Consider the following 14,378-nt stretch of genomic DNA (forward strand, 5'->3'; position numbering starts at 1 on the left):
GGCAAGAGGCCTGATTGGGCTGTCTCTGGTCTTCAGAATCCACCACGGAAATTTGACACCTCCGGGCTTGTAAGCAGCTCTCTCCTTCCCTGCTGCTTATAAACCTCAGCCTTGAGACTCCAGCTCACTCCACCCCATCTCCTTGCCCGGTAAGTCTCATTGCCGACCCTGGAGGGAGCCTGGAGATCATTTTTTCTTCCTGGGCTCCCAGGTCCCTCCCCCAGAGCCGGCTCAGACAGGAATTCAGGAAGCAGCTTTGGACGATCGAGCAACAGTGCATGCCGGAGTGCGTGACGGGGGGACGGAAAAGAGAATGCCTCTTCCAGCCCCACCCACCGCACCCCAGGGGGCTGTGAGTGCCTGTACTAAACCCGTCGTGGGGCAGGGAGTCAGAGACACCCCGTTCCAGGACCCTTATCTCCCGATGGGGAGACAGGAGCGGGGAGGATCTGTGGGGTCCTGGGTTCAGCACTCTGCCCTGGTGCCCTGAGGAGAGAGGTAAGGGTGGATCCCGGCAGAGAAAATGGGTCTGTTCAGACGGAGCCAGCTCTGACCACAGGGGACATTTGCCAGACCCTGTGCTTCTCTGCTGGGAGAAGCGTCAGAGTGTGTGTGGGCGGATGCGGGTGGCTGAAGACCAGGTCCCAACATAAACAAGCTTTGGAGACAAACAACCTTGTGACCTGTGAGGCTGGGTGAGACAAGAAGGGACTCTTGAGACAGACAGGCCACAGAGGGGCCACCAGACTCGAAGGACTCCAGGAAGGACCCTTAACTGAAAACCTCCTCTCAAGTAGAGAGGTCTCTAGATCGAGGCATCACCACAGAGGGGTCCCTAAGCCACAGACATTTAAAAAGGAGCCCAGATTGTGAGACCTACAGAAGAGGGGGTTTCTGGAGCCGAATCTTCTGCCCCCACCTAAACTGAGATGCTGTTGTCTGGTCTGCTGCCCCAAGCTCAACCCCTGTCCTCTCCCTCTTTCTCTATAATGCCCTCTCCAGGCCAAGACCTGATGCGGTAACACCAAGGCAGGGGCCTTCTGAACCATTCCTGCATCTTGGGGCTCCATGACTCTCCCTCTCTGCTCCTCCTCTGTTCCACAGGTCAGCCCTGACAAAGGTCAGCTAGCCCCTTGAGGACATCAGCTTTGGCCTCAGGGTCCTAATGGCAGCAGAACCACTGACAGAGCTAGAGGAGTCCATTGAGACCGTGGTCACCACCTTCTTCACCTTTGCTAGGCAGGAGGGCCGGAAGGATAGCCTCAGCATCAACGAGTTCAAGGAGCTGGTTACCCAGCAGTTGCCCCATCTGCTCGAGGTAGGCAGAGGTCTGGTACTGAGATTTTGTGAGACGGTGATTATGGGACACTGTGTTTAGGACGTGATGGTGCCGAGTATGATAATGTGACCACAAGAAAGGATGTGGGTAGCTGCATGTATAAATGGTTGCAGGTTTTATTTATTATTTTTTTTGAGACAGAGTCTCACTCTGTTGCCCAGGCTGGAGTGCAGTGTTGCGATCTTGGCTCACTGCAACCTCCATCTCCAGGGTTCAAGTGATTATCCTGCCTCAGCCTCCTGAGTAGCTGGGCTTACAGGTGTGTGCCACCACACCCAGCCAATTTCTGTATTTTTAGTAGAGACAGGGTTTCACCAGGTTGGCCAGGCTGGTCTCGAACTCCTGACCTCAGGTGATCCACCTGCCTTGGCCTCCCAAAGTGCTGGGATTGGTTTTCTTGCCTGGTGTGTATGTGTGTGTGTTTGTGTGTGTATGCATATAATTAGATAAGCAAAGATACTATGTGCCAGTGGAAGTATGGGTTTGTATTAGAAGATGCTGTTGGGTTCTTGTGTATGTTCTGTGCCTTTCTGGTCTAATTTCCCCAAGACAGAACTGGACCCAGAGCTGGCTTCCACGAGATTCACAGACTGTCACAGCTGGAAGGAGGCCAAGAGAAAACACAGTCCGTGTTCCTCACTTCACATATATAGAAACTGAGGCCTAGCAGTGGAAAGAGGCTTATCAAAAAAGAAAACACAGCCAAATTCATGGAGTCATAGATGTCAGTGTAGGGGGTCTGTGGGATGCATCTGTGAAGACTCCCCACTCGCTATGGGCATCCCCTTACTAGGGTGTAAGACAGAGTCATTCCTTCTCTCCCACTCACAGGCTGGAGTCAGGTCTTAAATTTCATTGACTCTGGGCTCGAAGAGGCCTGGTCATTCCAGGCTGTTGACAGTTTGTTTTACGTCTTTTCTGAAAATCCACAGGCACATTGAAGTGTGTGAATATGGACTCCTTGAACACAGTGAGTCTCTGAAACTCATGGTCTTTCATCTGCAAAATCCCCTACAACTTCCAACTTCTCAGATTTTATTTTTTTTGAGACAGTGTCTCACTCTGTTGCCCAAGCCACTGTGCGATCACAGCTCACTGCATCCTTGACCTTCCAGGCTCAGGCAATCCTCCTGCCCCAGCCTCACAAGTAGGTGGGACCACAGGCACATGCCACATTGCCTGGCTAATGTTTTCTTTTTTTGAGACAGTCTCACTCTGTCATCGAGGCTGGAGTGCAGTGGTGCGATCTCGGCTCACTGCAACCTCTGCCTCCTGGGTTCAAGTGGTTCTGTTGCCTCAGCCTTATGAGTAGCTGGGATTACAGGCAACCGCCACCATGCCCAGATAATTTTTATATTTTTAGTAGAGACGGGGTTTCACTATGTTGGCCAGGCTGGTTTCGAACTCCTGACCTCAGGTGATCCGCCCACCTCAGCCTCTCAAAGTGCTGGGATTACAGGTGTGAGCCACCGTGCCTGGCCTAATTTTTAAGTTACTTGTAGGGATGGGGTCTCTCTATGTTTCCCAAGCTGGTCTCAAACTCCAGGCCTCAACTGATCCTCCTGCCTTGGCCTTCCAAAGTGTTGGGATTACAGGTGTGAGCCACTGTGCCCAGTCAGACATTTCCTTTCATCTTTTTACTAGAAACTTCAGTTTCTCTCCTGAAGGGACAGCATTCCTTATATCCTTGTCAAGCAGTGACTTTTTTTTTTTTTTCCTAAATTCAACTTCCTCTGGGCCTGGAAATGTAGGAAGTGACCTCTTTGCTTTGCATTACCTCTAGATTTTAGTTTCTTCTTCTTTCTAAGAGTTCCCAGCTCCTTGGAAGCTCATCTGCAACCTGCCATTCTTTTTATTGCACTCCTTACAGCTCTTCAGCTCCTGGCTCACTGTTTTCTTTTCATCACTGCTTCTGTTGTTATTCTCAGTGGCTTCAGCATCCACACAGACAATTCATCCAACACCTGGGCCTTTCAATTTTCTCAACTACTCATTTCCAAAAAGATTTGTCTTCTTCCATCTCAGCATCCCACTCCTCTGTTCATGCTTTAGACTGTGTCATTAACAAAATGACGCACCACTCCCAAAATCTTGATTTCAAGTCTCTCTTTATCTGCTGACCTCCTCCTGTCATTCTGGTTCTGTTCCCCTCTCTAGCTTCTCCACTCCAGCACTTCCCTGACTCCTCAGGTACCTTCAGTCTCTTGACCCTCTCACTTTTGCATCTTCCATCAATATCCCTCGTGTCCTCATTGCCCTTCTTCCTCACCTCAGGTTCTAAGGCTTCTCATTGTAATCACTGCCTTAACTCCATTGATTCTGTCTCTCTCTGTTCTCAACCCAGTTAATCCACCATTTCACCTGTAGTAACTTGCTGGTTAAATCCACTGTTCTGCACCTGCACTTGGATAGCTGAATCTGGCTGGAGAAAAATGCACAGCTTTGTTGACTTGTCTCACTTTAAATCTATAACCACAGACCCCAAAAGGGACCCTTGGCAATGCCTGGCGGTTCCACTAGGTTTCCCTGGTTGATTCATTTACCAGTTCTTTCAGATGATTATTTCACAATTTGTCTTCTCTCTTCAAAGCTCAGTACATCTTTCCACATTCTCCCTTTTCCTGAGAAGTTTACTCATTGAGAAGGTCAGGAGTTCGAGACCAGCCTGGCCAACATAGTGAAACCCCATCTCTACTAAAAACATATTTAAAAAATTAGCTGGGCATGGTGGTGTGCGCCTGTAATCCCAGCTACTTGGGAGGCTGAAGCAGGAAAATTGCTTGAACCTGGGAGGCAGAGGTTGCAGGGAGCCAAGATCATACCACTGCACTCCAGCCTGGGCAACAGAGGGAGACTGTCTCAAAGAAAAGAAAAAGGAAAAGAAAAAAGAAAATAGGAGCAATCAGGAAACTTGTACATGCTCCCTCCCTGAAATCAGCAGTCTTTCCTGTTATGCAAATGATCCGTCACTGCCCCTAACGCCAACCCTTCACCGGTGCCCTGGATCCCATCCCCTCTCACCTACTTAGAGACTTTCCTCTTGAAATTACTCCTCTCTTTCTTGCGTCGTCAAATTTTCCTTCTCCACTGTATCATTCTTATAAGCTTACAACTGATACCTCTTTTTTTTTTTTGAGACAGGATCTCACTTTGTTGCCCAGGCTAGAGTGCAGTGACATGATCACAGTTCACTGCAACCTCCACCTCCCAGGCTCAAGTGATCCTTCCACCTCAGCCTTCTGAGTAGCTGGGACTACAGGCATGTGCCACCATGTCCGGCTAATTTTTAAAATTTTTTGTAGAGACAGGGCCTCTGTATGTGTGCGTGCATGTAATTAGGTAAGTAAAGATACTGTGTGTCAGTGGGAGCATGGGCTTGTATCAGATGATGCTGTTGGGTTCTTGTGTATGTTCTGTGCCTTTCTGGTCTAATTTCCCCAAGACAGGACTGGACCCAGAGCTGGCTTCCAGGAGATTCACAGACCATCACAGCTAGAAGGAGGCCAAGAGAAACCACAGTCCGCATTCCTCATTTCACATATATGGAAACTGAGGCCTAATTAAAAAATTTTTTTTGTAGAGACAGGGCCTCATTATATTGCCCTTGCTGGTCTTGAACTCATAGGCTTACGTGATCCTTCTGCCCTGGCCTCCCACAGGGTTGGGATTACAGGCATGAGCCACTATGCCCAGCCCAATCCTTTACTGATGGAAATTTTTCTTATGTCCATTTCTTCCTTCTTGCACATATCTGTGTTTGTATACCTACGTACTGGTGGGAAAATAACAACATAAGGTAAATGTTTGGCAGTAGAAATATTAGGTTAAGTGGCATGTTCATTTTCAATTTTTTTTTTTTTTTTTTTTTTTTAAACAGACTCTTGCTCTTTCACCCAGGCTGGAGTGTAGTGGTGCAATCTCGGGTCACTGCAACCTCTGCCTCCCAGGTTCAAGCGATTTTCCTGGCTCAACTTCTCTGAGTAGCTGGGACTACAGGCTCATGCCACCACGCCTGGCTAATTTTTGTATTTTTAGTAGAGACGAGGTTTTACCATGTTGGCCAGGCTGGTCTCGAACTCCTGACCTCAGATGATCTGCCTGTCTCGGCCTCCCAAAGTGCTGGGATTACAGGGCTGAGCCACCAAGATCGGCCTTCATTTTTAATTTTTGTGACTATTACCAATTTGCCTCCTAAAAAAGTTGTACCAGTTTATATGGCCACCCACACTTCATGCGATGCCTGTGTACTTGTCCAAACTGGGTATTATTGAGCTTTTAATTTTTGCTAATCTACAATATGAAAATGGTATCTTTTTCTGATTTACGCTTATATAATTTGGAGTGAAATGGAACTTCTTCTTCTTATTATTATTTTTTTTTCTTTTTTTTTTTGAGACGGAGTCTCGCTCTGTCGCCCAGGCTGGAGTGCAGTGGCTGGATCTCGGATCACTGCAAGCTCCGCCTCCTGGGTTCACGCCATTCTCCTGCCTCAGCCTCCCGAGTAGCTGGGACTACAGGCGCCCGCCACCTCGCCCGGCTAGTTTTTTGTATTTTTTAGTAGAGATGGGGTTTCACCGTGTTAGCCAGGATGGTCTCGATCTACTGACCTCGTGATCCACCCGTCTCGGCCTCCCAAAGTGCTGGGATTACAGGCTTGAGCCACCACGCCCGGCCTCTTATTATTATTATTATTATTTTTTGAGATAAGGTCTCACTCTGTCACCCAGGCTGGGCTGGAGTGCAGTGGTGTGATCTCGGCTCACTACAACCTCTGCCTCTCGGGTTCAAGCGATTCTCCTGCCTTAGCCTCCCAAGTAGCTGGGACTATGGGCATGCGTCACCATGCCTGGCTAATTTTTGCATTTTTAGTAGAGATGGGGTTTCATCATGTTGGCCAGGCTGGTCTTGAATGCCTGACCTTGAGTTATCCACCTGCCTTGGCCTCCCAAAGTTCTAGGATTAAAGGTGTGAGCCACCATGCCTGGCCAGTAACATTTTATAATGTTAAAAAGAATCCTGTAAGCCGGGTGTGGTGGCTCATGCCTGTAATCCCAGCTCTTTGGGAGGCTGAGGTGGGTGGATCACCTGAGGTCAGGAGTTTGAGACCAGCCTAGCAAACATGGTGAAACCCCATCCCTGCTAAAAATACAAAAATTAGCCAGGTGTGGTGATGGGTGCCTGTAATCCTAGTGACTCGGGAGGCTGAGGCAGGAGAATTGCTTGAACCCAGGAGGCAGGGGTTGCAGTGAACTGAGATCATACCACTGCACTTCAGCCTGGGCAACAGAGACTCCATCTCAAAAAAAAAAAAAAAGAAAAAAAAATCCTGTAAATAGTTTAATTGGGATCATATAAAAGATATATTTTAGGGAAAATTGACATTTTTACCCAGTTGAGCCTTTCTCTTTAAGAAAAATATATATTTATCTAATTTTCTATTTATTCAAGTTTTTTTTAAATATCCCTGTGGTATAATATGAAATATATAGTTGTCATTTTGTATCCATGGGAATTATTCCCAGGACCCCCTTGGATGCCAAAATCCTTGGATGCTCCAGTACCTTTTCTTGTCCTTTTCTTGTAGAGATGGGGGTCTCACTATGTTGCCCTGGCTGGTCTTGAACTCCTGGGCTCAAGCGATCCTCTCACCTTGGCCTCCCCAAGTGCTGAGATTACAGGTGTGAGCCACCATGCCTCGCCTCAAATCCCTTATATGAAATCAGATAGTACTTGCATATAACCTATGCACATCCTCCTGTATACTTTAAATTACAAGTAACTCTAGGTTACTTGTAATACATAATGCAATGCCTACTCATCACTTCATTCACATGGATTCAACGTAGTACTTAGCATGGGGCAAAATTTAAGTTTTGCTTTTTGGAATTTTGTGGATTTTTTCCTTCAAATATTTTTGGTCTTAGGTTGGTTGAATCCAGGGCTGTGGAACCCACTGATACCGATATGGTATTTGGTATTTGGCCTTTGTTTTGTTTCTGTCTTCAGCTCTTTTTTTTTTTTTTTTTTTTTTGAGAGAGTCTCGCTCTGTCACCCAGGCTGGAAGGCACTGGCTTGATCTCGGCTCACTACAGCCTCTGCCTCCCATACTCAAGGGATTCTTCTGATTCAGCCTCCCAAGTAGTTGGGACTACAGGTGTGCACTACCACACCCAGCTAATTTTTGTATTTTTTTTTTCTTTTTTTGAGACAGAGTCCCACTTTGTAGCCCAGGCTGGAGTGCAATGGCGTGATCTCTGCTCACCACAACCTCCGCCTCCCAGGTTCAAGCAATTCTCTTGTCTCAGCCTCCCAAGTAGCTGGGATTACAGGCTCCCACCACCATGCCTGGCTAATTTTTGTATTTTTAGTAGAGACAGGGTTTCCCCATGTTGGGCAGACTGGTCTTGAACTCCTGACCTCAGGTGATCTGCCCGCCCTGGCCTCTCAAAGTGCTGGGATTACAGGCGTGAGCCACCACACCTGGCCTGCTTAATTTTTGTATTTTTAGTAGAGGTAGGGTTTCGCTTTGTTGGCCAGACTGGTCTTAAACTCTTGACCTCAAGTGGTCCACCCACCTCAGCCTCCCAAAGTGTTGGGATTACAGGCGTAAGGCACCACACCCTTCCTGCTTCTTCCTTCTTAATACTTACTTATTTATCTTTACTAATTGAATGCACCCCCAATATAATGTTACAGTAGTCATCCTTGCCTTCCACTGGCAGTGCTTGTAGTATATTATAATTAAATGTGGTTGTAACTTAAAAAAAAAAGTCTTTTTAGCTCTTCTGTGAATCAGCTTTGTTCCCTTTAGAGATTTGGTGAGTCTTCTCTGTCTGCGTCCAAATGTTGGTTCAAACCTTGAGCATCACACCCTGCCTGAGGCACCCTTCTCTTGTTTGATGTTGAACTATTGTTCAACAGTCAACGTTTTGGTTGTGCTTGTTTATCTGGCAACAGGTCCTTCGATCAGGACATCTGGTTTACTGTTGCCATTGATTTCACAGGCCTATGAGAGAGGCTGTGTCAAGGGCCCCCTAAAAACCCAGATACTCCATGTCTTTCCCCTGATCTAGTGACCCAGCTAGATAAATGAAAAGACACAGGGGTCGTGCGAATGAGCAGCTAAGTACTGGGAACTTCTTCAGCTTTCTGATAAAGAGGAGGGTGGCCCCAGAAAGCTCAGACTGGGTCCAACCCTGCAGCATCTCCCCGAGATGCTGGCAAATCCTTGGGCCGATCCCACAGCAGCTGCAGCAGTGTGCTGGTGAGAGCAGATTGTGTGCATTTCTTTCCAGCTTTATATTAAGCGACAACCTGTTTGTGCCATGGTGGAAGTATTTACACAATGGCAAGCACTAGGACTCAGGACCCCTACCTCTCTCTGTTGGTGCTCCTTGGAGAGGCACCCCATGGCAGTGTAGTTTTGGGGCTGCAGCCTCATTCTTTAGAGAAGAGGCAGGTGCCACTGCTCTCTGAGGGAAGGGCCTTGAGAGAATGGCAGCTGGCAATTCTTCCCTCCCTGTTTTCTCAAGAACCCCAGTTTCTAACTCTACCCTTTCCTTTGGTGTCTTCTCAGGATGTGGGCTGTCTTGATGAGAAGATGAAGAGTTTGGATGTGAATCAGGACTCGGAGCTCAAGTTCAATGAGTACTGGAGACTGATTGGGGAGCTGGCCAAGGAAATCAGGAAGAAGAAGGACCTGAAGATCAGGAAGAAGTAAAGCCGCCTGGCTGGGATGGGGGTGGGCAGGGCAGGGCTGGTCAGGGCCGAGCAGAACTGCACTCTTCTCAAATAAAGCTTCATCCTTGAAACACAAATGTTTCTTACTCACACTCCATCCTGATTTCTTTTCTTGAGACCAGAGGGTGGGAAAGCTCTCCCTTGACCTGAGGATGGATCTGAAAATTATGAGCCCCTTGAGGACAGGGAATGTTATTCATCTTTGAACATTCCGCATCATCTAGCACCAGGTCTTGTACAGAGCAGATGCCCAGTAAATGGTTAAATGAATATATGAAAAGTAGAGGCAGAGGACTGGGCACAGTGGCTTACGCCTGTAATCCTAGCACTTTGGGAGGCTGAGGCGGGTGGATCACTTGAGGTCAGGAGTTCAAGACCAGCCTGGCCAACATGGCGAAACCTCATCTCTACTAAAAATACAAAAATTAGCTAGGCTGGGGCCGGAAAATCACTTGAACCCAGGAGGAGGGTCTGTAGTGAGCCGAGATCGCACCATTGCACTCCAGCCTGGGAGACAGGAGCAAAACTCCATCTCAAAAATGAAAACAAAACAAAACAAAAAAAATGAAAAATGAAAAAGAAAAAAGAAAAGTAGAGGCAGAGATGTGGGGCAGGAGAGGTGACTCAGGGGCTCAGCTGCATGGTCCTGCTGTGTTTCCTTTTTCTTGGAGCTTGTCCGTTGGATGACAGTGATAGTGGTGAACATGTATGGAGGGCTTACTAAGTACCAGGTGCAGTGCTAAACATTCTGCCTGTATTGCCTTAGTTAATTTTCACAGTCCTTTGAGGAAGGCGCTATTTTTAACTCCTATATTAAAGATCAGGACTCGGATCTTAGGTAAAGTCATAAAGACAAGAATAGGTGGATTTCAGAGCTCTGATTAACCAGGATCCTCTCTGGCTGGGTGCTCAGGAACACTAGGCCCTCCTCCCCTTACCCTCTGGAGCAGTGGGGAAGCCAGAAGGAGGGGCCCGATGTTCTGCTCAAGGACTGTGGGGTGAGGGTGTGGTGGTGCCACCGGAGGCAGAACTTGCCTTGCCTTCCTGGCTTGAGGGGCATATGGTGTACACGACCACCACCAGAGGGTGCAGGGGCAGGCAGCTCGGTGGCCGGCCTCCCAGGACTGTCTCTGCCTCACTGGCAGGCATCCATGTGGGGCAGCTGTGAGTCCAGAGGAAACTTTAGGCTGAGGAAGCCCCCCGCTACACACCATGAGAGGATCCCAGATAGACCTCAGAGGGACCTCCAGACTGGGAATCCAAAGGGCCATTGGTGGAGACATTCTAGAGGGGTTCCTGTACTGAAGGGCTCCCTCACTGTGAGAAGCCCTGTGAGGAACCCCCAGCCTGAGCCTCTTCCTGAGGAACCCAGGCTAAGTCACTCTCAGAGGGACCCACAGGCTGAGAGACCCTCAGAGGGACCTGCAGGTTGAAGCCCTTCAGAGGAACTCTCAGAATGAGACACTGTTGGAAGGTCCTCTCCACTGAGACACAGAAGGCCCTGGGTTGAGAAGGTGACATGGGGAGGAACGTAGTGGGGTGTGCTCTGATCTCAGTGTTTAGGAAAAGATCCTGGGAACTTTGGCTCTGGGCCGCACCCCATCCTTGCCCTGACTCATGCCTACTGCTCTGCCCTTCTTCCTACCCCCTCCCCGTGACTTCAGGTTGTGGGTGTCTGGGCCTGGGCAGGTGAGGAGGGCCACTGGGGTTGGGCTTTCTGGGATGTCATTCTGGGTTCTGGATCAGGGGGTGTTGCTCTGCAGCTGAGTTAGGGAAAGCATGGGGCTCTGAGGGAGGGAGAGAGAAACACGTGGCCCGACCAGTTTGGAGTGGGTGTTAGCTGCCAAGCAGCGCAAGTGGCCTTGCATTTGTGCACTCTGGGCCGCTGAGGGGAGCTGAAGGGAGGTCAGGTGAACACTCACTCAATCTGCCTCCCTCCACCAGGCTACCCTTCTCTGGCTTCTTCCTCCTGATCGAAGTTCTCTACATTCATCTCTCTGCCTCCAGGACTGGTAAAGGCTGGGCTCCGGGATCCAGGCAGGCTTGAGTGTCAGTATCCAAACTGGGCCTGGCTGGGAGAAGCGTATGTGTGTGTGTGTGAGAGAGAGAGAGAGAGACAGAGAGAGAGACAGACAGACACACACACACATGGAGGGTACAGAGGCTCCTGCTTCTCCTTTCCTGGTCACAGATTCAGACCCCCCCTGCCTCCCTGCCCTATAGTTCCCCAGGGCCTTCCACTTCCTAGGGTGACCCCATGAGGTCTCCAAGTCCTCCCTGTCTCCTCAGCCTTCTCGCCTCTCTTTCTCTGTGACTCTGCATGCTGATCTGAGGCCAGGGTTTTCCCAGCCCCAGCGCTCTGTGGCTCTCTCCTCGTGGCAGGGTCAGGGTAGGCTCTGGAACTCTGGCTAGTGCAGGGTGGGGCTCATAAAGCTGGCTCACAGCCCAGACTGCTGCAATAGCAGGGGTGGCTTAGGCCCAGCCCCTGCCTCCACTCCCTTCCCCCAGGTATAAGAGCTGAGCTCAGGTGAGCTGGCTCCTCCTGTCTTGTCTCTGCGGCTGCCAGCAGGTAAGGAAACCCAGGGCTTTTCACCCAAATATACAGCCTGCTGACCAGAGGGCACACTTAGGGTAAGGTCTGGGGGATCAGATCCTGGAGGTTGGTGTGTGTGTTTCAAGCAGAGGTGGGTGGTTGGAGGAGGTGGAAAGAATGAGGCTAAGGTGAGGCCCAAAGGATTCCCCCTAGATGCTTTGGCCTGGGGGATATGACCTCGGCTCCTGAAGCCTAGGCAGGGCCTGGGCCTGTGTGGTGTTGGTTTTGACCCCCTGGTGAGGCACAGAATATCTGAGGTGGAGCCAAAGTGGGCAGTTGAGAAAGAAATGCTAGACTCTCCCCTCACCTCAGGCCTGCCCCCTCCTCTAGGCAGATCATGAGCCATCAGCTCCTCTGGGGCCAGCTATAGGACAACAGAACTCTCACCAAAGGACCAGACGCAGCCGGTACCATGGGACAGTGTCGGTCAGCCAACGCAGAGGTGGGCTCATTCACTCCTGGCCTTTCTGCTCCAACACTCCTCTCCTTCACCCTGAGAGTCTATGTCCCCCCACTGACTTTTGCCCTTCACATTGGCCTTGCCCTGCACCCCAGACCCTGTGAGTGCGATGTGACCCTCCTCTGAGGCCCACACAGGGTGATGCAGATGGAGTCCTCCTGGGAAGAGGATGCCTGGGTGCATGCTGGGACCTGCACTGCCTGCAGCTGGGGGGTGTGGGGAGAGAAGCCTTCCCCAACCTGTGGCCGCTGTGGCCTGAAGGCCGAGCTGGGGTAGGGGAGAGGGGCTAGATTCTGGGCTCTGGAGTGGGTGGGAGCTGTGTGCCTTCCAGCAGTCTTCTGCCCCGAGGGCTTTGCCAGACTCCTGGAGAAGCAGGGTGTTGGGGTGCGTGGAGCTTCACTGATGTGGGTGATGTCCCCTGCCCTCAGGATGCTCAGGAATTCAGTGACGTGGAGAGGGCCATTAAGACCCTCATCAAGAACTTCCACCAGTACTCCGTGGAGGGTGGGAAGGAGACGCTGACCCCCTCTGAGCTACGGGACCTGGTCACCCAGCAGCTGCCCCACCTCATGCCGGTATGGAGGGAGCACACCCCACCCCAGCCAGTCAGTACCCTGACTTCCCAAGCAAGTGTCCCAGGACCCCACCCACACTGGCACTTGCAACCCCCAGCTCTTCTCCCTTCCCAGAGCCAGGCAGGCTCTGCTCCTGCTGTCTGCCCCTGGGCAGGGTGGGGTGGGAAGATCAGAAGCTGCTGCCTCCCTGAGCCATGGTGTCTTCACTCCCCTTAGAGCAACTGTGGCCTGGAAGAGAAAATTGCCAACCTGGGCAGCTGCAATGACTCTAAACTGGAGTTCGGGAGTTTCTGGGAGCTGATTAGAGAAGCGGCTAAGAGTGTGAAGCCAGAGAGGCCTGTCCGGGGGCGCTGAGAACTCCCCCTGGAATTCTTGGGGGTGTTGGGGAGAGACTGTGGGCCTGGAAATAAAACTGTCCTCTACCACCACCCTGTTCCCTAGCCTGCAGCCCTCCTCATCTCTGCAAAGTTCAGCCTCCTAACGGCCTTCCCAAGGGTCTCTGTGCACTTCTGTCTTGGATGCTCTGTGGAGCTCATGAGTGCAGGAGTCCCCACCAGAGGGAGGCTCAGGGGACTGTTTGGGCCAGGGATGAATATTTGAGGGATAAAAATTGTGTAAGAGCCAAAGAATTGGTAGTGGGGGAGAACAGAGAGGAGCTGGGCTATGGGAAACGATTTGAAGAACGGAGCTGGGAATATGGCTGGATATCTGGTACTAAAAATGGGTCTTTAAGAACCTACTTCCCAACCTCTTCCCCAACCCAAACCATAGCTGTCTGTCCAGGGCTCTCTTCCTGCCTCCAGCTGTGCCCCAGGTTCCTCCTAGACTCTGTCCCTGGGCTGGGGCCGGAGAGGAGGGAGAGTAGGGTTGGGGGAGAGGCTGAGGAGGGTGTGACACGCGGGGAGAGGACCAGCTGGGTGCTTGGGCATTGACAGAATGATGGTTGTTTTGTATCATTTGATTAATAAAAAAAATGAAAAAAGTGAAGCATGTTGTCTTGACTGAACACCCCCTTCCCCAGGGTCCACGGGTGAGAGGAGCTTGGGGGTGAATGGCAAAGTCATTGGTAGGGTGGGGCATGTGGGGCTGGAATGGTTGGCAGTGGAAGTGAATGGGAACTCACTTTTCCCTATGGGTTTGGGTTGAGGGTGGTACCAGGCCCAAAAGGGCAACATGGTCCTCTCTGAGGGGCAGGTTCCTCTTTGCCAACGGGCAGACCCTCTTATAGGAGAGGAGAGTGTGTGTGCACACTTGGGGAAAAGGATATTAGTCCAGGTGTTCTGAGCCCCGGCTGACATAACAAGGGAAATGCGGTGGGTGGGGGTGGAGGGTTAGAAACAGGCTGACTGGCCTGAGTTTGGATCTCAGATCTGCCACTTATCATTGGAAATTTGGGCATGCTCTTAGTATCAGTTTCCTCATCTATAAAATGGGGATTATGAATATTACTTCCACAGGATTGCCAGGAGGACAATGCCACATGTCATGTAAAGCACATGTCAGAGAGCCTGGCACATGGCGAGTGCCCAATGAGCCAATGTCATTACTGCTGGAGTGGGCGAGTGGGCCCCTCTTTGGTTTCAGCTGCTGCCCTAGTGTAGGGAGGTCGAGTTGGCCAGTTTCCTCGGGTATCTTAGGGCAACAGTGGGGTGTGGGGAGTTTCCAGAGGAG

The 14,378-nt window shown here is 50.5% G+C and overlaps 2 protein-coding genes and 1 long non-coding RNA gene across 12 annotated transcripts; 2 read left to right on the top strand and 1 right to left on the bottom strand.

Annotated features, from left to right (window-relative positions):
- Nucleotides 1-98: 98 nt before the first annotated feature.
- On the top strand, nt 99-9,156 carry S100A13 (S100 calcium binding protein A13). Of its 5 annotated transcripts, none has more exons than XM_015153069.3 (3): nt 99-149; nt 1,105-1,318; nt 8,916-9,156. In XM_015153069.3, the coding sequence occupies exons 2-3, from the start codon at nt 1,166-1,168 to the stop codon at nt 9,057-9,059; spliced, it is 297 nt and encodes a 98-aa protein (XP_015008555.1). In that variant the 5' UTR covers nt 99-149; nt 1,105-1,165; the 3' UTR covers nt 9,060-9,156. The 5 variants fall into 5 exon arrangements, with proteins under 5 accessions (XP_015008555.1, XP_077802645.1, XP_077802635.1 ...); XM_077946519.1 differs by having other exon boundaries at nt 127-685; XM_077946509.1 differs by having other exon boundaries at nt 127-352.
- LOC144331134 (uncharacterized) lies at nt 1,631-4,234 on the bottom strand. The gene is made up of 2 exons (XR_013398074.1): nt 4,170-4,234; nt 1,631-2,554 (listed from the first exon to the last, which is right to left on the bottom strand). It is a non-coding gene; the product is annotated as an uncharacterized LOC144331134 (long non-coding RNA).
- Nucleotides 9,157-10,899: 1,743 nt separating the features above from the next.
- Nucleotides 10,900-13,135, top strand: S100A14 (S100 calcium binding protein A14). Of its 6 annotated transcripts, none has more exons than XM_077946420.1 (5): nt 10,949-11,091; nt 11,588-11,648; nt 12,003-12,114; nt 12,561-12,707; nt 12,924-13,135. In XM_077946420.1, the coding sequence occupies exons 3-5, from the start codon at nt 12,085-12,087 to the stop codon at nt 13,059-13,061; spliced, it is 315 nt and encodes a 104-aa protein (XP_077802546.1). In that variant the 5' UTR covers nt 10,949-11,091; nt 11,588-11,648; nt 12,003-12,084; the 3' UTR covers nt 13,062-13,135. The 6 variants fall into 6 exon arrangements, with proteins under 6 accessions (XP_028684611.1, XP_015008533.1, XP_077802546.1 ...); XM_077946426.1 differs by having other exon boundaries at nt 11,029-11,128; XM_028828778.2 differs by lacking the exon at nt 11,588-11,648 and having other exon boundaries at nt 10,900-11,128.
- The last annotated feature ends 1,243 nt before the right edge of the window (nt 13,136-14,378 follow it).

Source organism: Macaca mulatta, chromosome 1 (assembly GCF_049350105.2).
Source record: "Macaca mulatta isolate MMU2019108-1 chromosome 1, T2T-MMU8v2.0, whole genome shotgun sequence".
Taxonomy (NCBI): domain Eukaryota; kingdom Metazoa; phylum Chordata; class Mammalia; order Primates; family Cercopithecidae; genus Macaca; species Macaca mulatta.